Below are 27,724 nucleotides of genomic sequence, written 5' to 3'. Positions count from 1 at the left end.
CTGCACCCGCCTTCATGCAGAAAGGAGCCGGAGCTGCCCCCACCCCCACCCCCTGGCAGGGGCCACCCGACTCCCCAATCTACCGGCTGTCCTCCCCCTCCACAAGGAGGCCTCCTCAGGCCTTCCAGTCAGGAATCATACGCCCTCACGCCTCCCAGCCCACGTCTCCCGGGAAGATGCACTGACTCGATGGTGCTCTGGCCACGCACGACAAGGACGAAGGGAAAGACGTTGAGCCGGATAGCGGGCAGCGGCTGAGCTGCTGGGGCTGGACCATTGCTAGCCCGGTGTCGTGGGTCTGTCAGATTTTCAAGTAATAAGGACTCTACGTCCGGTTCTCCTTAAGCACTCGGCCCCAAGAAGAGACCAGGACGCCCTTGGAGGAGCCATGCCCAAGGGATTCCGTGGAGGAGATGGTTTGGTTGGGTTTCATTTCCGTAATCACCAGGAGATAAGCCCTCTCGGTTCCAGAATAAAAGGAGGGCCAATTAATAACTAATACAAATGAGTCCGCGACGTACGCACCGGCGAGACAGCGCCAGCTCTGTATCAGAAGGCGCTTGTGGGGTCTCTGAATGTCCCGGCTTAATAGTTATTTTCTTAATGGTGCTGTTAAGTGTGCGTGAAGATACTCTCATTATCTCGCGGGACGCGCTCCATGAACCCTCCCGCGTTTTGGAGCCACTTTGTTCTAGAACAAGGCAGTGAACCGATAGCGTGCTCTGCGCACGCTGGGCTCTCACTGAAGAGCAGCTGCCGAGAGATGAGGGTAGATTCTAACTCGGCTCTGGGGCTGGGAGGTGGGGGGTGGGGGGGACAGGGGTGAAAGGATGGGGAGGAGAGTTTAAGATGAAATTCACACGGTAGATTTTTTTTTTTTTTTTTTTTTTTGGTTTTCCTTTTTGTTTTTAACATAGATAAATTACCCCCGGCGTTGGTGTAACCAGCGGGCGCCCAATACAGTCGTATTCCTCGAATGCGCGCACCGCCTGCTACAATTGAAGAATCCAGCCCACAAATGTTTCAGAACCCCCATTTTCCCGATTGCAGCCCAGATTCTGGGACCCAGCGAGCTTTCCGGGGAAGGGAGCCTGATCTGGGCCAAGCAACAGCTCCACATGCGCGCGCGCACACGCGTGAAAAGAGGCCGTATTCGTGGGATCCAAGATACAGGGTGGCTGGATGAGGGTCTAGGAGGCCGCGCCTGAGCAAGCCAGCAAGCCAGGAAGGGTCTGGCGCTGCTGGATTCGTGGAACCACTTCTGCAGCATCATCATGAGTTATTTGGGGGAACAAGACCTGGGACCTGGGTTTAAGTTAAAGGAGCAAGGGGACAGATTGATCAACATTTCTTTGGAACGTGGCAGAACTGAGAACCAACCAGCTGGACCAGCATTGCTGCACACTGGAGATTAGGAAATGTATTCTTGAACTCACAGCTGCACACATCTCCTCCGATGGCAAGCTCACCCCTGCACAGGGGGCCCCTGGCTCAGCCACTGCACTTCCCAACCACCCTTAGGTTCCTCCAGGTTTTGCTAGGCAAATGAAACGAGCAGAACTCGATAGTAAATTATTTTGTTCAGCCTTCTGTCTTTTTATGAAAATAAAAGGCAACACTTTGTCATTTTTAATCATATAAGCAGACAATAAACCTAATTACGATATTGATTTTTTTCCCAGAATCAAGTGATTTTGTGCAGTGTCTGTTGTGTTTCCTTTCTGAGGAAGGGCCTTTGCTGATATGTTGTGTGGCTATAAACCTGTGTCTACAGCTGTGCTTATCTGAAACTTGTACTGTAGTTGATTATAGACTTTGAAGCCAGATAGCTGCAAGGAGCCTCTTGCTGGGTGGCAGAAGTTTGGTTTTTGTCTAATTATCTACGTAATGATTTCAACTGACTGCCTCTGGTACCCTAGAATAGATTTAAGGCTCAGCTGGCACTTTTAGGAACTATGGCCTCAGAGATTCATTTTGTTTAAACGTTTTTTTCCAAAATAAAATCAAATAAATAAAAACAAAACAACTCAAAAATATTGCTGATGTCAGGGGCACAGATGGCGCTGTGGGGGACTTTAGCAAGAGAAGAGCAGTCTCTGGGTTTACCGAGCGCAAACTTGAGAAAGAGGCACAACCCTGAGCCGCCCCAACACCTACCGCTGCAAAGGCCCAACTGAGTAGCTTCAGAGGAGCCAGTTACCTGCGAAAGCGGGCAAAGACGCTGGTTCTCCCTCGCATTTTGGTGTTCACTCGCCTCTTTCCTTTTCCGAAAACAAGACTATTTGATGCCAATGCCAAATGGAGTTGGCACTTTCCATGGGATAGTTTTAAGGTACAGAGGGGTGGGCAAGGCCTCCACCTACCTATAAAAAGGGAGGGAGGGAAGGGGAGAGGGAGGGAGGGATGGAGGGAATGAAGGAAGAAAGTTACAGAGAAGAGAAGAGGTGGAGAGAAAAAGAAAAAGGGAGGGAGGAAGGGTGAGGAAGGAGAAAATAAGAAAGGAGTGGTGGAGAGGAAAGAACAAACGGAAGGAAGGAGGGAAGAAAGAAACAAAAGAAAGTGAAAAGCGTGGTGAAGGAGAGGAAGGAAGGAAAAGAAGGAGGGAAAACGGATTTTAAAAGACCTAATAAAGAAAAAATACAAAATTATCTTCTGTCCTTCGGAGGGAAACTGTGATTGTACTGGTTGACTACCTGGCCTTTTCCTGCAGCTTCCGGTGGCTTCTTTTCCCTCAAACGTAGAACAAATGACAGTCCCGAGCACAAATTAAAAGTTCCCCAACTTCCTACTCCAATCCAAAAGACTATACTCAGGACGGCTGACTGCCAAGTCAGGCAGGGACCTACGCGCTACCCTAGCATCCGCCGACACCCCCTCCCCCCTCCGTGGCTGGCAGGGGTCGCTCTCCCCTAACTCCTCCGCGCCTCCACGGTGGACCCTGGCTGGGGGAGGGGACCTGGCTACTCAAAGCCCGGCAAAGGGGAAAGGAACCTTGGGCCTGCAAGTGATCCTGGGGCTGTGACCTTTCCCGCCGTCCTCCAGGGTCAGTATTTAACCTTTCGCTACCCCACCCCCCCCACCCCCCGCCACTCAGTGGCCCTCGACTAGAGAGAAAGAGAATGTGGGTCGATATTTGGGACAAGCAGGGAAAAGGGGCGGCGCCTAGGCTGAATTGCGCGTGGATGGGGCCCAAACCAGCGCGCTCTTCCCCTCCGCAGGTCGAGGAAACCGAGTCTCCAGGATCCCGCATTTGCCCAGTTAACCGGGTGCCTGTTAAAGACCTCGCAGAGGCACGGAAAAGGAAAGTGGGCGTTTCCCCAGTTTTCCTGCCCTATTTAGAGCAGTTTCTCTTCATCCAAAGCGTTTGTATTTTGTTGTTCAGCCACCCGATTGTATTTTGGGGATCCCGAGAGGCTGGGCCAGAGGTGCAAAGGCGACAGTGCAGAGCCAGACCTGTGCCCCGCCTCAAGCCCGAAGCATTTGACTCCTCTCCGGGAACGGGTGCCAAGAGAACCAGTGAAGAAATCGGGCCAAAGTCCAGGCTGCCGGAACCCACTGACGGCCTTGCTGTCCACGCCTGGACAGCAGGGACCAGCCTCGCACCTGCCCCATTCCAATAACTTCCAAAAGTGCTGCGACCATCGTCCCAGAGGGCTCTCCCGGCGGGGACCACGGAAGGCGGCGGCAAACCGGCGGCTGCTGACCGGGGGAAGTGCCCCCCGCCCCCCAGCTCCCAGCGGCTTGGGGTTTTCGTGGTCTCCCCAGCTGGAGCCGGGGCCGCCAGGAGCCGAGAGCGTTAGGTTCAAATGCATCAAGACTCTGAAGTCATTTATCCGGTTTCATAAATAATTTTCTTATTACACTTAAGCCCAATTCCTGCCCCCTTCCCGTTTTTATTGCGGGGTTTCAGCGGCTAAAAAGTTTCTAAGTCGGGTGGGCCGTTGTTTTCCTTTTTCCATCATTAACATCATTAATATAAGCTATCAATAACCCTGTCGTTGGGAGCCGAGTTTCACGGTATTGATCCACGCAGCTATTCATCTCTGCCATGCAAGACACGGAATAATTTTCGCATTACAGTAGCTTGGATTTGCTTTTAATTCATATTTAAAGCTGCAACCGGCTCGGTGGAGCGCTCTGCGAAAGACTAGAGGCGCCTAATTAATAATAAGTTAGAAACGAAGGAAGGCACCAGCGAATAAATAATTAATACAGACATCTATGTCTCTTTGAATATTGCTCCTTTAAAAATTTAGACTTACCAGGACCATACTGTAAGTCTGCAATTTATATTGTGGGGATGATTTAAGAAAGCTATTTTTTTTTCCTTGAAATACAATACTAAATTATTTACAGTGTTTTGCAAACCTAAGTTCCTTCATTAGCCAGCCCCTCTGGTTTCTTCTTTCCAGGTGGAAAACACCAAAAATTTTAAATAGTCATAAGAATCATAATAAATTCCCAAAATGAACAGCTGGTTGCAATTAGCTTTGGCTGGCAAGACGGGGCAGAATGACTGGGATAGCAGAGTGTGGAATCTCCAGCCCTGGGAAAGGCTAGGCGCACCATAGAAGGGGTTTTGTTAGAGACAGAAAACAACAAAATCCAAAAGTCATTGAATAGTGACTTTGGGTATTCGCTGGTGCCGTAAGGGAAGAAGGTTGAGGTAAATTTAGTGTCCACAAAGGGTCTCAGTGGAGGAAGGAGGCTGGGATTTGGAGGGTGGCTGATTGCACCCCATCCCATCCCTTGCTCCCACCAGTAGCAAAAAAAAAAAAAAAAAAAAAAAAAAAACAACCACAAAACAAACAAACGAAAACAGGATTTTTAGAGAAAGGCTATCCAAAGCCAGGACTGGATCTCAGGCTAGCCAGGAGCTACCGGTAGGCTGGGAGAAATAGCAAAACTCAAGCGGGTAGGAGTGGCTGAAAATCTGATGAGGTTTTTGTGTGAGCGAGACTAGGATTTGTTTGCCATATTGTTAGCAATATCGATTTTTTTGTTACTTTGGATTAATGTATGTTAAACAGGAAAATACAGGCATTAGTCAAGTACATTATAATCATCTATTGTTGAGAGCGAAGTTTCTCAGGTGAGTGCCTGAAACTGGACTGTGAGGCCGTTCCAAGAGCCTCTAGACCATCCAGGCTCAGGTTGGGGCAGCTCCAGCCACCGGATCTGGCAGTGTGGGGACAGGGAGTTGCTTCACCTCCAGCTCACGCTTCCTTCCCCCATTTAGAATTACAGCCACACTACTTAGGTAACCTCTCTGCGGGGTTAAATGATGATTAGAGAAATTGGGAGGTAGAGGTGTCCGTGGCCACCCTCCCTGTGCCCCACAGCTCCCTAGCCCCAACTGCAGGTCTCTTGGTCCTGATGGGCATCCCTACAGCCCTCTTGGGTCTCCACCCAGGAATTAGGGGGGCGGGGGAGGCTCCTACATCCCAGCTTTGGGAGCCTGAGGCCAGGCGAGGCACATAGCGGGCGCCCCTACTACATGCACACATATCCACCCACACTCTGAATAAAGGAAAGAGGTGGGGAGGGAGACCCAGGAGCAGCTATTCACGAGCGCCTGGGGACCCTCCCGCCCCTGACCCCTAGACCTTGGTCGCTGGCCCTGCCCAAAGAAGAGTGCCTCGGAGGCAACACACATCTCCCAAATGTCAGTCTCCAGGGACACCGCCCCCCGCGGGCGCGGTTTCCTCGCGCTGCGTTGAGGGTTTGGGGGGTCAAGGCCGCACTCTCAGCTTTTCTTCTCCACACGAGTCCAGCGCCCTGGGTCACCGCATTTATAAGGCCAGCCCCCGCGAGGCCCGCAGCCCCGCCGCTCAGGTGAAAAGATCTTTTTCGATCTCCAAGGAAGCGAAGGGGCACACACAAGACCCCTTGGGTCTTGCACAGTTCGGGAGGGTGCGAGAGGGTGAGCATCAGGGTTAGAGGGCGAGGGTCCTGGGGAAAGACTTCTGGGCGTTGGACGACTCCATAATCCTGCGCCGGGATGGTGCTCGGGCCAAAGGGCAGGCGCGCTCGCCCAGAGCCGGAAGGATCCCACAGCCACGGGGGGGAGGGATGAGGAGGCTGAGACATGCAAGGCGGACAGGGCCGGTTGGGCAAGAAAAGGACAAGCGTGGAAAGTGTGAAGTGGAAAGGAGAGACCAAGGAAAGGAGAGAAAAAGGAGACACGACCCGGAGGAAACAAAAGGCCGGCGGGGGCCGAGCAAGCCAGGAAGGAGGCGTAGGCATGGGGTGGGGAGCCCGGAACAACCGGCGTTTCATTTTTAAATCTTCTAGGTGTCTGCGGGTCAAATAAAGACAAGGGCGGTAACGATTATTCTGTTAAATCTATGGTACTTGACTGCGCAAACACTAATTGATTAGACACCAAAATGATTTGTTTAAAGAGTTTTCCTTCCCAAGTGCAGCTCCTCTCGGGCCGGGTCGGCGTTATCCCGCGAAGCTGCGGAGAAGCTCGCCAAGTGGGCCGCGCGCCCGGCCACAGAACCCGCAATCCGCCCAGGGGCGGGGGTGGGGGAGGACTGGGCCGAGCTCAGCTAGCCTGAGGCTCCCGGCTGGGCCCGTGACCCACGACTTCCACCCTTTCGGTCCTGCAGGGTGGGAGGGTGCTGAATATGGAGACAATCCCAGCCAACTTTGGCCTATGCCCGCCCTCTTTGTTCTGAGTTTTCCCCACCTTGTGCCCCTCAGAACACCACCAGCGCGAGGGCCCTTTGTCCGTTGCCCTGTCCTCCCAGTTCCCAGCCTTAGCCCTCTACCCCCTCGCGCGCCTAATCCAGAGCAGAGCCCCAGATGGGAGGCACCAGAGAGCCTTAACCACCGCCCCAAATCTGGAAAAATCATTGCCCCTCGAGGCCTGGACAGGTCTCCTTTGTAATATTCTTCAACGATATAAAGATAAATCCAAGAAAGAAAATCCACTGAAAGGTTAGTAAGAGAAGGCCAACTCCCCCGGAATCGAACTAGCTGAGGAATCCAGCGCAGGGTTCTATCGCCAGAGCATCACCAGGCAGCCTTGGACCCTTCCCGCAGCCGCACAGCATTAAAACACCCCTTCTACTCTCAGCGTGCTCTGCCTGAGGCCTTGAAAAGCGCTTGCTGAAATTGGGGACCGCCGGAACAGATTTAAACCCAAGAGAGCCGCCTCTGGTTTATCGGTTGGCGGAAGAGGGGAAGTAACTAGAGGTGCTCGCCGAGAGTCCTGACGTCTGACCCCGCTGTTCTGGCCGCATCTCTAGAAGACGGAGTCAGCTGGGGTTGGCACCAGCTATCAGGAGCCCTTCCCCAGAGCACCTTCTCTTTGGGTTTTGAAGGTGGAACAAAGGAGAGTGCAGAAATACCGAGTAAAACTATATATATTGTCATGGGCAAAAACCATAATTTAGGTGAAGAGGGAAAAAATTAACAGAACTATAAACACTATATGCTATATAGAAGATCAAAGATTGACGGAGAGGGCTAGAATAATTGGTTACCACTTCCTTGGCCTCCAGAGAGTGGAGAAAATTTATTGGCTAATTTTTAACAATGGTTTTCAATAGTGAATCACCAGACTAACCCTTTCTGAAATTCCTGGTGTTCTATTCTAAGCCGATTTTCTGAATAACATTTCTGGGAGGAAGACAGGAGAGCCTGGCAGAAAGCAGCTAGGACCAAATCCTTCACCCCACAGTTACCAAGTTGTGACCAGTATACAATTGCCAAACACCAGAGAAATGGTTCCTCACCAGTAGTTTAATTCTAGATTTGCTACAGGAATCAGAAACACTGTTAAGTTACCTTCTGAGGCTCTGGCCAAGGAGTCAGCTTCCCACTGGAGCCCTGGGTGGGAAGATCTGCCCTGACACCCAGGCTTGCTGTTTGTGAGGTCAACAAATGGGAAGTAAACATTTGATGTGTGACAGGGCCTAGGAATATTTCTTTGGGATGGTCCTGTCAACTGGAACTGGACGATGTTACCTCTCCATTACTCACAAAGAGAACTCAAACAGTAACTATGAAACTAAAGGAAGGTTCTCTGAAAAGCTTGTGTTCTCAGACCAGCATTTGGAGGAATGGCTTTATTATTCTCATTCTGTTTTCTAAGCTTAGTGGGGTCACCTGGCAAGCTCTAGCCCACCCAGCATAGGAAAGATTGTACCGGTCCAACCAACATCACCACCTCAACATCTACAAAATAAACAGTCTGAAATCCTTGTTCCCACAATGAAAATATTGCCAGCAGTAAGCATCAAGTCGATAGTCTTAATTACCTTTTTAAAAATATACATACATGTGTGTAATTTTGTGGCAGGGATTGAAACTGTTTTTTAAGGTCCCTATAGCTCTTCAAAATACAACCAGGTGACAATAAGCCCTCCCCTCCAACTTCTTGGCTGTTATAAAGAATTGCACAGCATCCTGTAATACACTTGACAATCAAGTAGTGTCAAAGGGCCCCTCCTGGGGCTCTAATTCTTTCATTCTCCCAAAGTGCACCTGATGGATGCCAAGCATTGTGCTGGGCACTGGAAGGGGGAAGGGAGGAGAGGGACAAAATGACAGAAAGCTACCCCACCCTCCAGCAGTTGACAATCTGTCTAGTGTCCCTCCCACACACACATACACCTGCCCATTCACCTTAACTAGGCCTAAGAGAATCCTGTCCAGCCATCACACATCCTAAGTACAGAAAAATTTTCCAAGAAGTTGAGTAAGAATAAAATGTTTCTGAGAAAGCACTGCGATTCACTCAACTACAAGAAAACAGTGGTTAACTAAAAGGCATGAATAGCCAAGATTAGGGAGATTTGCAAACTAAAGCAAGTCATGCGCACATATTAGCCCAACATATGTAATACTCATCCAGACACATCCAATACTCAAATACTTATCTTTGACTTCTCCTTTAGGAACCAACACCAAACCAATCCCTTTTCATAAGGGGAGATAGGGGAGTTGAGCTCATCTGATCCCAGCCCTCTTCAGGTAGCCTCCAGGGGCTCAGGCAGAAGCCTCACATGAAGGTGGGTTTCCAGGATCAAGTTTCTAATTAGTTACACAAAGAGAAAACCATAAACAATTTGTGTACTTGGTGGTATTTACTTCTTTCTTTAACAAACTGCCTTTTGGGAAGAGAGTTGTCATGAAGGCAAATCAATCATTTCCAGGGGGATTAAAATATTGGAGAGAGGGGAGATAGTTTAGCTCAAAGGCTTCCTGCTACTTTAACCCATTGTTTGGCTTCATATGAAAGCTACATGCCCTATGTTGTAAGAAAAGAAAACAGAAACAGTAAAGAAACAAGGATGCAGCTTCCCACCTACCTATTACGATCTACTAGGTATAAAATGTTTTATGCTTGTGTGTATGTATGAATAGATAAGTGTAGATAAAAGTTTAAATAGAGTAATTTTGTCTTCTGAGTTCCTTTATGTCAGTGTATTTTCCCCCAAAGATCTTTTCCTCTCTGAGGGCCTTAAATTCTTAAATGTTCACTGTGCAAGTAGATGTTAAATCAACTGAGATGGATTCCCATTTCCAGGGCCTCCATAGGCATTTTCTGGACAAGAGTGTCTCTGATGATGAAACCAGCCAGATTAACTAATCCCAGGACTTGACCACTTTCAAGGAGGTCAGGTTGCGTGTACCCACTGGCCTCAATCTACCTGGATCATGATGTTGCCCTGGTGGTGCCAGGGCAAAGAGATGGGCCTGCTCAAGCCTTAGCTGGTGGGAAGTTTCCTCCAGAGGTGAGCATGCCCAAGCTTTTGCGTAAGGGGACCCAAGTACCCCTACTAGCACCACCCAGCTCTGGCCTCTCCTAGCATCTGGGAACATTTCCAGGAGATACACCACTGGTGAGCTCTGCCTGGGTGTCCCAGCAAAGGAACTGCACCGTCTGAATTTGACCCAGTGCAGGCCACACACACTTTGTTTCATATCTGGGCCCAGAAACCCAAGGTCTGAGAAGCAGTGTCCCATTGTGACCACCACCCGCCCGGGGCCCGGGCTTGGAGCTGACCCGGTCGTAACTGCCAAGGGACTGACAATGGGCACATCTGTCCTTTCTCTGAGGGATGAAAGCACCTAAGCGGACACGGCTCTGCCTTTTGTTACAGATTTTTTTTTCTTTCTTTTGTAAATGAAAGAAAGCCCCGGCATGTGGCGGCCGGGTGTACGTCCCACACTGGGGGCCTCCCCACGCGTCCCCATCAGTCTCAAGGACCATGTTCGATTCTGGATTGGAGCATTGATTGTGAGAAGCGGACAATTACACCCGAAGCTGAATTGATTTTCAAATCTGGAGGCTTCTCGCGGGGACGCCGGGAAGAGGGCGTCCCTATGGGCCAAGCGGAGACCGGCGCGACTGGTCCACCCTGCCGGCGTCAGTCTTTCCCGCAAGCAGTGGCTTCTGGGTGCTTTACCAGGAGGGCCGTGGAGGAACCGCAGGAACGGAGAGAGCCTCGTCAGCACCACCAGCACCCTGAAGTTAACATGGGAACCCACGAGGGCACTCCCGCCCCCAACACACACACACACACACACACACACACACACACACACACACACACACACAGAGTCATAGGCGAAGCCGGCGCGCCGCCTTAATTGTCAGCTGAGCCAGAGAAGGACCCAGGCGGCGGAACACTGCGAGGTATGACCCGGGCGGGGACTCTTGGCACCGAGCGCTCCTCTCTCCAGAGCATGGAAGAGGAGGGGTGGGCAGAGAATTATCAGGGAGGACTGAGGTTGCTGGGTCAACAGCCACCAAGCTGACCAAGGCTTTTAAGATATTTGTTCCCCTCCCCCTACAAAAAGGCCAAGCACTTGAGGATGGGGAGAACGCGGACTCCCAGAAGCCCTGCGAGACATAAAGCTCAGTGGGCCAGGGTGGAAGGCGTGATGACACAGTGCTCAGCATCCCGGGCAACCTGCGCCGGGAGGCAGCAACTTGAGACCGGGGTGACAGCTCCCCAAGCACAGCGCACCACCAAGGATGGCAGCCCGACAAGTGCGGACGGGGCTGGGAGGGGAGCCCACCCAACCCAGGGAGCTGAGAAGGGCGCAAGTCTCCTGGGGTTGCGGTGGCTGCCCCAGGTCGCTCTCTACGCTAGGCCTTCCCAGGTGCGCGTCGCAAACTCCGCCACCCGGCGCGGCTGGCAAAGCGCTGGGGCCCCCTCCTACTTTTGTAAGGGGACGTCACGGACCGCGCGCGCGGGGGCTGAGGGGGCGGGGCCGAGCCGCGCGCCTGCGCGCTGCGCCCAGCCGGCGTGAGGGCGGGCCGCGGCGGCTACAGCGGCGGCGGCGGCGGCGGCGACGGAGGAACCGCGGCCACAGAGTCTGCAACAGTAACCGAGCCATGGCTCGAGCTGGCCAGCGGCGCGGGCAAGCACCAGCCGCGGAAGGCGCGTGGGCTGCATCAGGAGAACCGGGGGCCTCACGATTCTAAGAAGGAGAGGGGCGAGACGGCACTGGGAGCGAGGGAGCTGGGGACACCGCGCTCACCCAACCGCGCGGATCCTTTTTGGAAATTAATATTTAAAAAAAAAAAGCCGAGGACGCAAAGGAGAAGGTGGGGGCAAGAGGGAAGGCTAGACACACAGAGGGAGACAGAGCCCCACAGTGAGAGGAAGGAAGGAAGGCAACAGTCGCCAGCAGCGGATGTGAAGACCGGACTCCGTGCGCCCTTTGCCGCCTTTGCCCGGCCTCATCGATGTTGTGTCCGCCGCCCGCTCGCCCGGATCACGATGAATGCGCAGCTGACCATGGAGGCGATCGGCGAGCTGCACGGGGTGAGCCATGAGCCGGTGCCCGCCCCTGCCGACCTGCTGGGCGGCAGCCCCCACGCGCGAAGCTCGGTGGCTCACCGCGGCAGCCACCTGCCCCCCGCGCACCCGCGCTCCATGGGCATGGCGTCTCTGCTGGACGGCGGCGGCGGCGGCGGCGATTACCACCACCACCACCGGGCCCCTGAGCACAGCCTGGCCGGCCCCCTGCATCCCACGATGACCATGGCCTGCGAGACTCCCCCAGGTATGAGCATGCCCACGACCTACACCACCTTAACCCCTTTGCAGCCGCTGCCGCCCATCTCCACCGTCTCGGACAAGTTCCCCCACCATCACCACCACCACCATCACCACCACCACCCACACCACCACCAGCGCCTGGCGGGCAATGTAAGCGGTAGCTTCACGCTCATGCGGGACGAGCGCGGACTGGCCTCCATGAATAACCTCTATACCCCCTACCACAAGGACGTGGCTGGCATGGGCCAGAGCCTCTCGCCCCTCTCCAGCTCCGGTCTGGGCAGCATCCACAACTCCCAGCAAGGGCTCCCCCACTATGCCCACCCGGGCGCCGCTATGCCCACCGACAAGATGCTCACCCCCAACGGCTTCGAAGCCCACCATCCCGCCATGCTTGGCCGTCACGGGGATCAGCACCTCACGCCCACCTCGGCCGGCATGGTGCCCATCAACGGCCTTCCTCCGCACCACCCCCACGCCCACCTGAACGCCCAGGGCCACGGGCAACTCCTAGGCACAGCCCGGGATCCCAACCCTTCCGTGACCGGCGCTCAGGTCAGCAATGGAAGTAATTCAGGGCAGATGGAAGAGATCAATACCAAAGAGGTGGCGCAGCGTATCACCACCGAGCTCAAGCGCTACAGCATCCCACAGGCCATCTTCGCGCAGAGGGTGCTCTGCCGCTCCCAAGGGACCCTCTCGGACCTGCTGCGCAACCCCAAACCTTGGAGCAAACTCAAATCCGGCCGCGAGACCTTCCGGAGGATGTGGAAGTGGCTGCAGGAGCCAGAGTTCCAGCGCATGTCTGCGCTCCGCTTAGCAGGTGAGCAGCTCAGGGAACTGGGCGCGCGGAGATATAAGGGATGGGGAAGCAAGGGACGGAGGGAGGGAAGCAGAGAGGTCTGGTACCGCTTCACTCCGTCCTCTTTTCCCCGAGAGAGGGGTCCTTGGACCTGGAAGAGCCAGCACACGGCTCCAGGAAGCAGACCAACTCCTCCCGGACTTAGTGCTTTGGGCTGTGGAAGGCCGGGAGCTGAGTGGCGGGGCCTCAGCGACTGCGGGGACGCATTTGTGCTCGGAAACAGCACTGGAAGCTCGCGTGGCCCGAGGTGGAGAAAAATCCCCACACCTGGCTGTGCATCCCCTTCTCCGTTGGGCACTTGGGGACTGGGGAGAGGGAGGCAACGCGTACATGAAACTGCGCGCAGGTGCTGCTAGCCAGTACCCCTGGCACGTACCCGGGCGCTGGGCTGGATCTGTCTGCCAATGTTTGGCTGAACTCGCTGCGGTGACCCCCTCCCGCGCTCACTTTATTGGCGCCGGGCGGGAATCGGGGGAGCCCAATGTTCCAGCAAAAGATTCTGAAGCGAGGGACTGTGGGTGTATGGCGCGGACTGTATGTAAGATTTAGCACACACGCTGCGCTTGTAACCCGCTGTAGACAGAGGAGAGGGAGGCAGAGCCGGCGGAGATCCGGGTGAGGGCGACCGATCTACAAGGGAGCTTCCAGCGGAGCCCAGGGACAGCCAGCGCTGCCAACTCGCTTAAGACTTCGCATTTCGTTTTATTCCTCTGCATGAGTTTTTCGTCTGAATCCCCACGCAGGGTGGTGGGAATGTGGAAATGACCCCCAGGTTTGGGAGCATAGGTCTCCCGACCCGAAACCCCAAGCCGGGCCATTTCTGAGTTGACCGAGAAGGTCTCGGCGACGCTGTATAGACACAGCCCCTAGCTCCCCCCGTCGCTAGAGGTCAAGGTGTGGACAGGGCTCTGCCGGGCCGACTACCCGAGGGGCAGCTGAGCCCAGCCTGAACTGCACCGGGGATATCACGCGGATTCGGCGACCTTTGAGAGCGGAGGACACTAGGGGAAGTAGAGCCAGGGCCAGCCGATGGTGTACTCGGCTTGATGAGACCTAGGCTGACTTGATTGACTCCTAGGTCCATCCCCTCACCTCTCAACCCCCAATCTCAGTCCGGCACCTTGGCCTGAGTCCTGGCAAAGAGAAAGGTAAAAGCCGGTGTGAGGGGTTTGTTAATTAACTGATCGTTCTCCATTAATTCGTCCCTGGAGAACGAGAGACAGTCAATCCGCTCAGAGCCGGCGGCACTGAGCAGTTTCACTGTCTAAAATCAAAGCGAGGCCAGAGCACCCTCCCCCACCTCGTGCAGTCCAATGAGAAGCTAGAGGGAAGCAGGTGCTGGCGTGCCCGCGATCCTGCGACTCCAGGCCGGGTGCGACTCAAAGCAGTCCTCCGGTGTGGGTGCTCAGGCGGGGCGCAGCACTGGTTGAGCCTCTTCCCCTCCAGGTTTTTCCAGCCCAGCCTCGCGCTCGTTCCCTCCAAGCAAATTCCTCACTCAGGGAAGCCAGGGGTAGGAGCACAGTAAGAGAGAGATTGACCGGGTGCCCTCTGGGCTTCCGCGATTACACTCTATGTATGCAGCCACCATATGTCCCCTCTCCGTGGGCTGACCGAGACACCAGGGCACCTGAAATTCCGGAGCGGGTGGGCGAAACGGCTACTCTCTCCCCGACTGCTCTGCCTCTGCCTGCGCCCAAGGTGGTCAGTGCCTTTTCACACACCTACGCCAGGCTTGAGCCCGGCTTCAGTACCTTTTACCCAGGCAGGGCCCGCACAGGCCTGTGAGGGGTTTGGAAATAGACTGGTGCCCCCAGGGAAGCCGGTCCTCCACCCGCCACCAGGTGAAAGCTTTTACTTTGAACCCTCCTCCACTGTCTCCGAATTTCACCCCCTGGAAGGACAGACTGACAGGTTCTGTTCAGAGCCCATCCCAATGCCCTGGAAACACGACCTAGTGCCCTGCAGTGCAAGAGCGTCCTCTGACCTCCATGCATGGGCACCGCAGTGCTGTTGAAGGGGACCCGGAGTACTGCGACCCACATACGGGCAGCGTGCTGGCTGAGGCTCACGGGACCTAGGAGGCTATCGAAGGGGCGCCTGTGTGGCACCCAGAAGCCTGTGGCGTGTCCTTCTCTGCCCGAGGTATGTGGCCTTTTCCTTGAGGGGGAAAAAAAAAAAGGAAAATCGGAGAGCCTGGTAGGACACGCGTTTGGCGCCAAATCCCAAACGGACTCGGCATCCTAAGACCCGGATGGAGCGTCATCTCTTTCATTTTCCTTTCTTTAGTTTAATTAAAGGGGTGGGGAAGGCTGGGATGAGGGTGGGAGCCAGCGAACCCGGAGCAATCCCATTACGCTGCAAAAGCCACGACCTGTTTTTAAGTCATTGAAGAACAAGGAGCCGCCTGGTTAACATTGTCATTTGGAAAAATAAATGAGAGTGAGGCCGTTTCCTGAACTCTCCAAATGATCTATGCTGGGCTTTGCAGGAGATTTAAAACGGATTGCAGACCGTGTTGGCCGGGGCTATGAGACACTGCCGTCTCATCCCCTTCACCACGTCCCAAGCACAGCGATGCTCCTCGCAGCTTTGCTCGCTGTTGCACTCAAAGACCCTCCAGCCTAGTCCCTACCCCATGTGAGGCTGGGACCCACCGAGGTCAGTTCTGTCACTCGGTGGCGGGAGAGTGGCCTCTCCATGCCCCTCCCTGTACCCCAGGTTCCACGCAGCCTGCTGAGCGTCAAGCCCTCCGCACGTGGCCCCGTGTTTGGGGCGGCGCCTGCTGGTTAGGAATTTGGAAGACTGGAGACAGGAGGGAATTCTAACCAAATTAACTACCTTTAAAAAAATCAACGTATATTCTCTCAGTGTAATACTTGCTGCTACAGTAAAGTGTAGTGCAACCAGGCTTGCGCCGCATCTGGTCCCAGGTGGAGTGGGAGGGCTGGGCTGTGCAGGTAGGATGGTGCCCCGCCTCTGACATGAGCGCCCATTAAGATTCCAGGAGATTAGTTTCCAATTAAATGTTCTAATTCCAGAAGGCTTCAGTCACAGTAAGAGAGCTCCCAGCCCAGGAAGAGGCTGCAACGGGCACCCAGCAGCTGGCGCAGCACCGCGGACCCTGGGCAGGGGTGGGTACTGGGTCACTTGAACCCTTTGGTACCTGGAAACCTCCAAACGGCGCCGCAGAGCGGCCCGTGTCTGAAGCCGGGACTGCGCCCACTTCCTGTCCCAGATTTGCTCCAGAGCAACTTGAACGGAGGGCTTGAGCCCAGAAAAGCCGAGGGGATGGAAAAATGGGGGGGGGGGGGGCGGTCAGACCAGGAGGTGGCCATGAGAAAGTCTCAACCCCAGCCAACCTGGGCTGTGTTTGCCCTAAGTGGCCTTGAGGCCTGGTTGATTGATAACTGGACCCCGCGCAAGTTCATTTGTTTTTTGTTAATATTTATCCCGGAGGGTGACATTTCAACTGTCCCCTCGCTTCCCTGGACCACGGGAGCCAAGCAGAAGGATTGCCATGCGGGGCTCTGGGAACTCCTCTTTCCCAATCCTCGAAGACTTCTGGGCCGGGAGAAAAGCCAGCACTGAGCCTGTGGGACACGGGAACTGGAAGGGTGCCTCGGCCCAAGAGTAAGAGGAGAAGGTGCCAAGCAGACTGGTTCCCTCAGGCTGCATCTGAGTGTGACCGATCTCGGGCAGTGCAGGTGCTCCCGGCCGCCTGAGGCTGTAACAAAAGGCCGGCAGGGCACAGCCAACCTTGGCAGCCTGGGAGTGCCTTCTCCGAAGGCCTGGGGTGGCTTTCTCCTAGGTGGCTGAGGAACTGGCCAGTTGTCAGGCAGAGCTGGAGGTGGGGGTTGGCCACCCTCCACCCCAGGCCAAATGGTGGCTGTGCACCCAGGAAGTTGGCTGGGACTACACACACACACACACACACACCAGCAGAGCAGGAAACCAAAAGGCCTCTCTTGGGGACAATCACCAGAAAGCTCTCATGGGGCTTTCTCACAGCCCATGTCTGACCCCTCGAGGATGTGAGACAGTAGTTCCCTCTTGTCATCCCCACTAGGGAGCACAAACCCCAGTGAAGAGAGAAAGGAGCTCGTGGAGTTAAGACTGTGCACGTGGTTTGACTAGGGTGGGGGAGACCTTCTGGGGCTCAGGGAGGCCTGACAGTTATTGTGTGGCTACCCTGTTGTCAGCGCATGGAGGAGAGGGCCATGGAGACAAATAAACCCCGAGGGTGGCTGGCTGGCCCGCCAGAGGGTGCAGCCCCGAGCGCCTTCGAAGTGCTCCGAGGGCCATCGGGTCGACTGTAGCGACCCACCTGGCCCAGGGCTGCTGTGGTCAGTAGAGACTCAGCCCTGCAGTCGCTGTTTTGCAACTGGCACTTGGGACGGACTGTGCCAACAATAGCAAGTTGTGTTGTAGAAGCAAAGTGACTCAAAGCCCAGCGTGCAACTTTCTTTATCTTCAAGCGTGGAGCCCTTAGCGCGCTGCGGGGAGACGGACTCCTGCGCTGCGTTTGGGCTCACCTTCTCGGGGTAGCCCGACAGGCCATGCTGCTATAGCTGCGCGCGCCCCCTGTGGGCCTCGGGGCTTCCAGCCCAGCAAGCCTCGGTGGTTCAACCCGCTGCGGAAAGGAATGCGTGCTGCGGCTTTGTTGTGTAGAAAATCTTTGTCCCACTGATTTCAAAAACGATGGCTATTTTTGATAGGAAGTGGGTATAGAGGACGAAGAAAAGGATACCTAGTGGATCTACCTTGGTCCCCAACAATGCCTGGGTGTTACCTCAGTAATGAGACAAAATTGCCATTCCCCCCACACACACCCCAGTACACCCCAACTCTAATCTATCCAAACAAGATGCATATTTGGTTCTTCTATTCGAATTATACTTTTAATGGCATATTTTTATTTGAGAAAAGCGGGGTCAGAGCAGAGAAAGTGGTCCTGGGCGGTCTAAATAAAGTTGGAGGTTGGGGCTGGGGGATGTAGGACTGGGAGGGCGGATTATCGGTTCCATTGTTTGGTTATTTCCCCTTCCAGCTAACTGATAGGAGTTAGGAGACTGCGCTGAGGCCTTGAGCTTGGAGGTCTTTGTTTCCTCCCGTGTGCAGTGGTGAAAGGGTGTTCGGAGACCAACCAGCCTCGAGCCCCGATGCAGAGTCAGGACCCTGGACAGGGCCCCGCGGGCTTGTTGCCTGTTCCAGTTTTTCTTCACCCCTGAAAGGTGGATAGATTGTCTTTGAAGAGTTGTGGTGAGAAAACGACAACTAACAGATAATATTGCGAAGTTTATGAGAAATCATAAGGGCCCCGCCAGGAATATACACGGGCACAGTCAATCGAAAATATCAAACCTATTCTCGTGGATCAGGTGGTTGATCTTTTCCTCCCTCTCTGGCAGCTTTCTGTGTGCGTCTGAGTGCATGTGCACACCTGCTTATAAAATCGGAATTTGAGTCCCTATGGGTATGACAGGGGTTGAATCATTAAGCTAAAACGTTCAATTCAGTACCTTTGATCCATGCTGGGGAAAATCTATAGTCATCTCTAATCTACCAAGTCTTTAAGGAGGTTGTTACACGAGCTGTTTTGATGTCATCATTTCCACATTCATGGTGAATTCAGCCAATCAAACAGATACTGCTACCCAAAGTTCTCAGAAGAAATAGTTGCTACAGAGTATGTTACTAAAATGTATTGTTAATTTCCATGTAAGAAAGAAAATCCTCAAGTCTAATGAAGGTAAGTAATTACAAAGGAGTTTCTCAGTGTCTTGCTCCTCAGAATCCATAGTTAGAAGTCTTGCCCTTCAAGTAGCAGTGCTCAGTGCTCTTTGTAAACTCCATGTATCGGAATAGTTAAGCACCAACTAAATGTTTTAAATCAAGGAGCCTTGATGGATTGATTGGATGAGGAGTGACTAGTTTCATTTCAGTCCCCATTAAAACAGCAGAATTTCCACACTCTTGGTAACATTGAATGGTCCCATTGAGTAGCAACAGAAGGAGAGTCTTATTGAAGTCCTGGTAGCTAGAGGATAAATTTCTCATAATTGTGGATAAAAGCATTCAACAAGTATTCATTGAAAACTATTTTCATTATGTCTCCATTTAAATAAGATGAATATGGAGGAAAAAACATATTATTTCCACATGGAAGGTGTCAGAGTCATAGAATTCACTAAAAAGAAGAGACTTATTTGTAAGGTTCATGAATTTAGTGCACAATCATAAATTCCTATCTTCTATCAATAGATTTGCAAGGTTTTTATTTTAACACAAGTATATTAATACTAATGAAGCTTAATTCCCGCCCCCCGGTGATGGGATTGGGTTAGATAAGTAGACCAATGACAAGACAATCTAATTATTTTGATACAAACATACGAATTTATGTTTTATCACAGGGTCTTGCTATGGAATCATCTACATTATGTTCCTCCCAAAAGATGTTATGTTGTCATAAAGTTGGAACAAATTAGGTCCTAGAAATTTTATTCTTCCTGAGGTGAGACAATGTGATAAGACAACAGCTGAACAGAACCAGACCCTAAAGTACAACCCATCAGCTTTGCCATGGCAATTGATAAGGAAGGAGCTTATGTCTGCTGTACATTTTATTAGTAAAGTACTGTGCTGGGCACACTGATGTTTTCATTTAATACTCACGGTCTCTCTGCCAGTGGCTCCCAAATCTTGCTACACATTGGAATCACTTAGGGATTTAAAAAAAAAAAAAAAAAAAAAGATGCCTGGCTGCAACCCTAGATATTCTGCTATAATTGGATTAGGGCATGACCTGGGCATTGGGATTTTTAAAAGCATGGGGTGACTTTAATGTGCAGCAAACCACTAGTGTATGTGGTAGTTACAATGATTTCTCCTGTTTCTCTGTACAATGAGGTTGAATAATTTACCTGTAGTAACACAGCTAGAAATCACTGATGCCCTGAAGTCACCTTTCTCAGCTCAAAGCCCAGAACCCTCTTACCCGCCACCTTGTGCCTCTGGTACTAGCACAGGCCTGCCAGGTTAGTGGACCCCAAATGTGGAAATGTCTGGTGGTCTATCATAAACCCCCAATCTAGGAAGTTTCTGCATAATAAAAGTCTTGAAATTAGAGAGTGTCTCTTCCTTCTGGGACTCTCAAAAAGTTACTTATGGAAACTTATTTCCTTTTTGCTCAAGACTTATAAGAGAGATTTTTTTTTTATTGCTCTCTTTTGAAGAAACAGCCAGAGGGAATGCTAAGGTAGTAACAGAGCTAGATGTGGAGCCCAAGTCTCCCTATCCATTTGTTCACTTAAACAATTATTGATGGGCAAGACCCATCTCATTAGATGTGTTCTGTGGGTAGGACTGGCCCACTGGGACACATGCCTGGAGGAGGGCCCAAAGGCCCAAACCTCCCATACTTGCAGGCATTGGTCTTCTGATTTGCACTTGCACAGCTATTACATTTCTTGGCTTCACATCAGTGCCTGTCTTGCTATTCCAAAGCTTGCCTATTATTCATATTTTAGGACTCTGCACTAAAAAATAATAAATTGACTAAAACTCTGTATAGATGTTGGCAATCATCCAGAGGGCAACTTCCAATTTCCATCAAACAGCGCATGTTTCCAGTTATCCATGTGTTTCTCATCTTCCTTTGCATATGCCATAGGGTACTTAGCATCGACGGTTTCTGAAATCACTGCTTTCGTTTTCGCATCTGGTGATGATCTCATAGTCCCAAAGAGAGGTTATCAGAGGAACACAATAAACTATGTGCTTTTCCCTTTCTTTCCTGTTGTCGTCTTAAAAACAGATCAATGGGGAAAATTAAATAAATAAACGAGCGCAGCGCGCCACCTAGTGACCCTCGTGCTCACTGCAGGTGAAGTGCGTGAGAGGAGTGGCTAACGCGATTCAAGTATTGATGGAGTCACAAAAATCGTTCATTAAGGCAATTTAATCTTTGCTATTAAATGTGCTTTCAATTCATTTGGGGTAATTAAGATGCAGTTAAAGTGATTAAATTCTAATTACTTATGCTAGACAAAGACATATTTGTCACACTAATGCGGTTAACTAAGGACTCAGAAAGAAAGTTAACATTTACTTCAGATGATGCAACTGGAAAATTCAGTTCCTCTTTTCATCATTAATCCAGTGAGCTGGGTGATTATGTAATGGCACTACAAGCTCATTAAATAGGGGAAGTGCTGATTAAAATGACTGCTAGAAGGAAAACCTGAACCAGGAGTACCTCAGTACCGTTTGCTCAGCATTCCTAGCAAAATTACTTAGTGTTCTTTCCCACCCCAAAGTAATAAACAGCTCCTGAGTTTTATCCTGACATTAAAAGAGAGATGGCTCACAGAAAGCTTTTATTGCCAGCCTGCAGACATTGTTAAACCAAAAGATATTTTTATATGGTAAATAGATTCTTGGTGTAGAGGTGTGTGTGTGTGTGTGTGTGTGTGTGTGTGTGTGTGTAGGAGATTCTGAAGTAAACAGCTCCAGAATGAAAATTTCCACTGCAGGCTTGAGGAGCCACATTCCTTCACACAAACACCCTTCCCTATTAAGCAGTTCTTCTTCCGCTCCCCAGTTCCACTTGTACTGCCTTTGCATGGAGACAGATACCTCTGCACAGGATCATGCCGTGTTTAATTATTAGGCGCACTCTGAAGAGCGCTAAGTATCTCAGTTGCAAATTGGTCTCTTCAGTGTTTTCCTACATTCGCATGTAAAGCCACCTGAGATTATAAACCATCAGGTTACTGTTTTGCCATAATGTGCACAAACAGTTCCCAGCCTCTTGCGATGGCTTAATTTTGAGTTCTTTTAGCAGTAGGATGAATTGAAACTGACTCAATTTGAAGTTTGCATTCCTCACAAAATGGCCTCGAAAGGCAGTGCCTAACATTTGCCTGGGAGGATGATCCAAGGACAAGGAAGGTCAGTCAGAAAATTAAGGATTATCTTCCCCCAGGAGATGGGTGTCTTTTAATACTATTAAATTTGTATATTGAAAGCCATAATTGTGGAGATTCCATCTTTCCTCTACTTATGTCATTGAAATTCAATATTATCCCTGTTTACTTCATAAACAAAGAAGCTAAAGTTATCAAATTTATCAGTCACTTAAGTCAAACAACTACATTTTAAAAATAAATCGGCAATTATTTGAATATACACAGAGCCGTTTTAATGTAATAGATCGTGTTATGCCATCTTAAATTACTAAAACAAGCAAACAAATTTTTTAAAACGCTGGACTAAGAATCAAGAGCCTTGGGCACAGGTTCTTGCACTAATTAGCTCTGAAAACTTGTCAAGTCATTTAACCTGTCTGGGCCTCACTCTCCTTAACTGGCCTTAAGGTCCTTTCCAGGTCCCACGTTCTGTGATCGATTGCCTTGTATGATAATTGTGTATCCACAGCAAAGTCTGTTATCTCAATTGAGAGCTGTCTCAAAGTCAAGATTCAACAAGGTGTTGGGCTCAGGGGCTCATCTCTTGGGCAGAGTCTCAGGCCAGGCTTTCCTGTCAGGTGGTCAGGAGGAAACAGCCCATCCAGTCAGCCTTCTGGCACACAAAAAAGTTGCAGTTTGAGATTGCAGTTCCTCTATCTTAATAGTACAAGCTGTTGGCAAGTATATGGATCAAGAAGTCATACACTGCTGGTGGGGATGTAAATTAGCACTGTTGCTTTAAAAGATAATTTGGCATCATCTTTTAAACCTGAACATACACCTATCCAGCAACTCTTTGATACATACTTGCAACAAACTCACAGATGGTCCTGGAGATGTGTGCAAAATTGTTTGTAGCAGTGTTGTTCATAAGAGAAACGCGCGCACACACACACACACACACACACACACACACAGAAACAACTCAAATGTCCACTGACAGGAATGCATACATAAATTGTGATGTATTTATATGATGCAGTAGTGTACTGTGATGAAAACGAATGAGCTACAACTATACACAACAGCTAGTTGAGTCTTAGGAACAATGTTGCTTCTTTTTTTTTTTTTAAGGACAACATATAGACTATCACACCAGAACAATACCATTTTTACAAAGCTCAAAAACAAGTAATGCTAAATAACCTATTGTTGGGAGGTACATAAGTATTGTTTTAAAAAACAAATGAGTAATGAATACAAATTCAGGAGAGTGGTTACCTCTGGTAGGGGAAAGCAGGTGGTAAGAGGAGCCTTCACAGGTATTCATTTTGTTGCTATGCTGCCTATCTTAAGTATATGGTACATGAAGTATTGTGGTGTAGGTGGTAACTATTATTTAATTTTAACATTGGGAAGGAGAAGGATTGTTTTTGTCTGGTTCCCTAAACCAAACAATTTGGACCAAAGGAACCCCAAAACATTTGTATTGTCATTTATGCAGTTCCTAGCCCTGTACTAAATGTCAGCCCTCTTAGGAATTATATTCAGCCAATTGTGGAGGAAAGCAAAAGAGGACATCTCATTAAATATGGAAAGAGGGGACATTTTTCATTCGTCTGAGCGGCTGCTACATAGCAGTGCTATGCTCAGCCCTGGGGAGGGTGTGTACAACAGACTAGTCCCTTGGAACTCACAGTCGAGTGGGGAAGAGAGACAAATAACTGTTCATATCCTTCTTCTTGGTGGTTTTTCTGTGCCAAGAAGAGGTTCAGGGTGTGATGAAGTGACATTTTTGAAGATCTACAAGATAAGTAGGATTCGGGTCAGAAGTGGAGGGAGAGGCTTCCGGGCAGAAGGAACAATAAACAGCATGTGTGGAGGCCCTGGCTGAAATCCCTTTGCAGAAGATTTCTTGAATCTGAATTATTACAGATCTGGAGGCCTGTTTCTACCCTCGGGCAGCTGAATGACACGATACCTCCCTGTCAGTAACAGACGCCTTCTCCAAAGCTGTGGCTTTCAGTGGTGGGGAGGGGTAACAGAGAGTTTCTTATCCCTGTAGGGGAACAAATCAGATTCGTGGGGGAGTGGTGGGGAATATATGTTGGCTAAAAAGCCTCCCAGGTGAAGCTACTGTAACTCCAAGTTGAGAATTAGAATATTACTTAAGAATTTTAGAGCAAATGACTTTTTTTGCCCCTTTATCATTTATTTATTTTACTCTTTTTCTGGAATAACCTATATCTCCATAGCTTAATATATAATAGTAATATTATATAATATATACTATGTTATGTATCATTATATAATATTTCACTTATTTTCATCTCTTTTGAAATCAAAAGTTTACTTGAAAATTCAAGATTCCTGTAGGAATCATTGTTTCCATATAAAAAATTATTACTGTTCTGTCAGTCCTTCCCACTCAAAGTGTGGTTCTGGGAGCAGCAGCTCGGGCCCTCACTGGGAACTTGCAGAGAAGTGTGGACACACAGATTCCACCCCTGACCTCCTGACTCTGAATGAATCTGCATCTCGACAAGATCCCCAGGAGATTCACATGCACATTCAAGTCTGAGGAGCCCCACTGAGGGTCATATCACATCATCCAAAAGGTCTGTTTTCTTTCATTCACCGAAACACCGATTGGGTGCCTCCTATGTGCCAGGCACTGGGCTAAGTGCTGGGGCTCAAAAAGGAATGATGTGTCATCTCCTAGAGGAGCTCAGGGAGGATGCGTGCAGGCAATAAATATTTACAGTATCTCTGATGAGTGCTTCCATCTAGGTAAGAATAAACTTCTGAGAACAGGCAAGGAAACTGGCAAGAAGACTGAAAAGAGACTACAAAGGACCTAGTATGTCTGTGTAGCCCTGGGGATTTGGGTATATGATAGCAGGAACTAAAGGAAGTTGTTTCTCTAAGGGAGTGAAGTTGTGGGATTTGTCCTTTTGAAAAGCCAGCTTGAGTGGGAGAAGATAGGAGAAAAGGCAGTGGCAGAGGACTAGATAGGAGGGGTGGCGGTAGATTATGGGGGTCTGATTGTCATTGTCAGCAGAGGTGGAGAAAATAGGGGGGCAAAATCTGAGAGATATTTCTAAAGTCAAATTGTGAAGACATCGTGGAGAGCGAAAATGAAAGAGGAATTGACCCTTGTGCTTCTGACTTGAGAAGCTGGGTGTTTGGGCACACCTTTAGTTATAGAGTGGCTATGGTACTGTAAATATAAAGTTATAACATATCAGCATAGCCAATACTCTCAGTCTGTGGCCTCTGTACATATTTGATATATAAAAGCAGGTAAATTGTCTCTGTCTCACCGGAACATGTCACTTAATGGGGGCAACGTGATATTAGCCTGCTGTTAATGAGGTAAAGATTGTGGGTTCAGTGTTCTGGGTCTGGTTTTCACTTCACAGTGTTGGTGGGCAGTAATGGGCACTCTCATTCTAGCTAACTGCCTGCCATTGGGTACACAAGAGCCATGAAGAACCAGTGTAAAGGATTAGCCCCCATCCATTCCTGGTGGTAGAGAAACAGAAGTAATATGCAGTAACTGTTGGTCAGAGCCGTCTGTCTGTAAGTGAAGACAACAGGAGAGGAGATAGAAACACAGGCCTGTTGGAGGGGCAGACAAGTGTTGGCAAGTCTTGGTTTTAGTCTCTTTCAAATCAGTTTGGGAAAGGAACTAAGTCTTTCTTATAAGAAAGAAAATGTTGTTTCTCTATTCTAGTTATTTTCATGGTTGCCCATGAGCCCCAAATTAAAAAAAAAAAAAAAAAAGAATTGTTTTTAATTAATAAATATTTATTTTTGAATACATACTATGGGCACATCATTTTTAAAAAGTTAAACATCATAAAAAGGTATACAGAAGAAACTAAGTTTTCCTCCCAACCTATTCCCTAGTTACTCAGTCCACTTCCCCTCGAAACAATCCCTGTTACCAATTTCTTATGTGTTTCAGAGATGGCCTATGGCTTTTCAAGTGTGTGAACATACATGTGCATGTGTGTGTGTGTGTGTGTGGATCCATCTTTTAAAATAATCAAGGGCCTCATCCAGCTCCCACACAATAACTTTCTAGGGAAAATAGTGAATGCCTCTTGCTTCCTCTTCAAAATTCTGTCTTCTGACTGGCAGTCCTTCCTAGAAATACAGAGGGTACCAAAAAAAGTGTAAACACATTTTAAGAAAGGAAAACTGTATTAAAATTGTAATAATATATACCGATAACAAAAGATGAATACAAGTCACATTTGACTTCTGCAATTACAAGAGGTGCTCAAAGTGGTTACCATCAGCATCCAGACACTTCTGATTACGGCGAACTACTGCTTGAGCAACGTTGACCAAAATGTCCACTTGTATACATTTTTTTGGCGCCCCTGGTATGTTTACATGCCTGGCAAGGTGCTGCCCAGTGCAATTATCTAAGCAATGAAATTAAAGGAGTAGCACAGGGTGACCATCCTTCTGGGTATGTTGAAAATGGTCTCAAGTGCTGCAATGGTGGTCCCTTTAATCCAACTCTTTTATGAAAGACAATTCAATGTATGAAAGTGGTCCAAAGTTAAGCTTATGAAAATATATTCTATCTACCGCACAGCCTCCCTACTTTAAAGTAGTACACCCAGAAACAACTACTTTGTCACTTTAGAGCCTTCAACACAATGGTGAAGATTTTTTCTAGCATGTTAATTATTGTGCTGTGTATGTATAAGTTTGGATCCTGCTTTCATCATGGCATAGCCCTAGTAAATTTTTTTTACCCTTTTTGCATACTTACCATGTCCGACACCTTGTATCTTATTTTTATAACTTACTTTTTAACTCCAATGCTCTTTAAAAAATAACTTCTTATTGTAAAATTATTACATACTAATTAAAAAAGAAGGCAAGAATCACACAGAGATAACTCCCTCTTTTTTGTGAATATCCTTCCAATCTTTTTTCAATGGGATGATACATACATAGTGCTTTGTAACTTTTGAAATTAAAATTCCCATTATTAAATATATGGTGGGATATTTGAAAATACATAAAAGGATAATGGAGACAATAAAAATCCCTGGTAATTCCACCATCCCTGGCCCCTCCCACATACCTCATAAGTAGCATGCATTCATTCAAGAGCTATGTAGTGATAGAGCGTTCACAGTTTGCAAGACAGCAGAGAAAGAGGTAAATCCATCCCTCTGCTCTTGAAGTACTTTATGTTAGAAAACTTATGCATTTTCTGTTTTAAAGCTATACTATGGTTTAATCCATCCCCTATTTTTGAATACTTGGGTTGGTCCATACATTGATTGGGTAAACACAAATTTTTATGATTTTATAATATTTTAGAAGTATCATGATTTACAGAATATCTTCAACAACCTTTTTTTATTTGGAAATTATTTCAAAATTTTTAAAGGTACAAAAATAAAATAGTACAAAGAACATCCATATACTCTTTATCCAATTGTTAACATGACCAATTGGCCAATTGTTAATATTTTGCCCTATTTATCATTTGCTTATGCATGTTCTCTCTCTTTCTCTCTCTCTCTCTCTCTCTCTCTCTCTCTCTCTCTCTCTCTCTCTCTCTCTCTCTCTCTCTCTCTCTCTCCATGCATAGAATATTTTTTTCATGAACCACTGTAGGGTAAATTACATATATCATGGTCCTCTCCCCCTAAATACTTGATCATATTTCCAAGAGTAGGGATATTCCCTTATACAGCCACAGTTCGCTTTTGCCAGTGGACCCAGTAATGTCCTCCTGGCATTGTTCTCCTCCAGTACAGGAGTCAGTCTCACACTGAGTTGTCATATATCTTCTTTTTCTTTAATCTGAAATATTCCCACAGCTTATTTTTATCTTTTGTAACATTGACATGTTTGAAGAATACATTCCCTACTTTTTAAAAAAGATA

The 27,724-nt window shown here is 49.1% G+C and overlaps 1 protein-coding gene across 2 annotated transcripts in view; it reads left to right on the top strand.

Moving 5' to 3' along the window:
- Window positions 1-11,259: 11,259 nt before the first annotated feature.
- The window catches only part of ONECUT1 (one cut homeobox 1), a 40,956-nt gene continuing 24,491 nt past the window's right edge, over window positions 11,260-27,724 (top strand). The window contains exons 1-2 of one of the 2 annotated variants that reach the window (XM_074327730.2): window positions 11,260-12,852; window positions 15,930-16,160. In XM_074327730.2, the coding sequence (XP_074183831.1) occupies window positions 11,748-12,852; window positions 15,930-16,042 (1,218 nt within the window). In that variant the 5' untranslated portion in view covers window positions 11,260-11,747 and the 3' untranslated portion in view covers window positions 16,043-16,160. Of the gene's footprint in view, window positions 12,853-15,929; window positions 16,161-27,724 lie in introns of those variants that run through there. The other variant, XM_019747086.3, reaches the window with a different exon arrangement.

This window comes from Rhinolophus sinicus, chromosome 3, assembly GCF_057876585.1.
Source record: "Rhinolophus sinicus isolate RSI-liver-muscle chromosome 3, RSI-T2T, whole genome shotgun sequence".
NCBI lineage: Eukaryota > Metazoa > Chordata > Mammalia > Chiroptera > Rhinolophidae > Rhinolophus > Rhinolophus sinicus.
The sequence above is the reverse complement of the archived record's forward strand: the minus strand, read 5'-3'. Positions and strand labels throughout refer to the sequence as shown.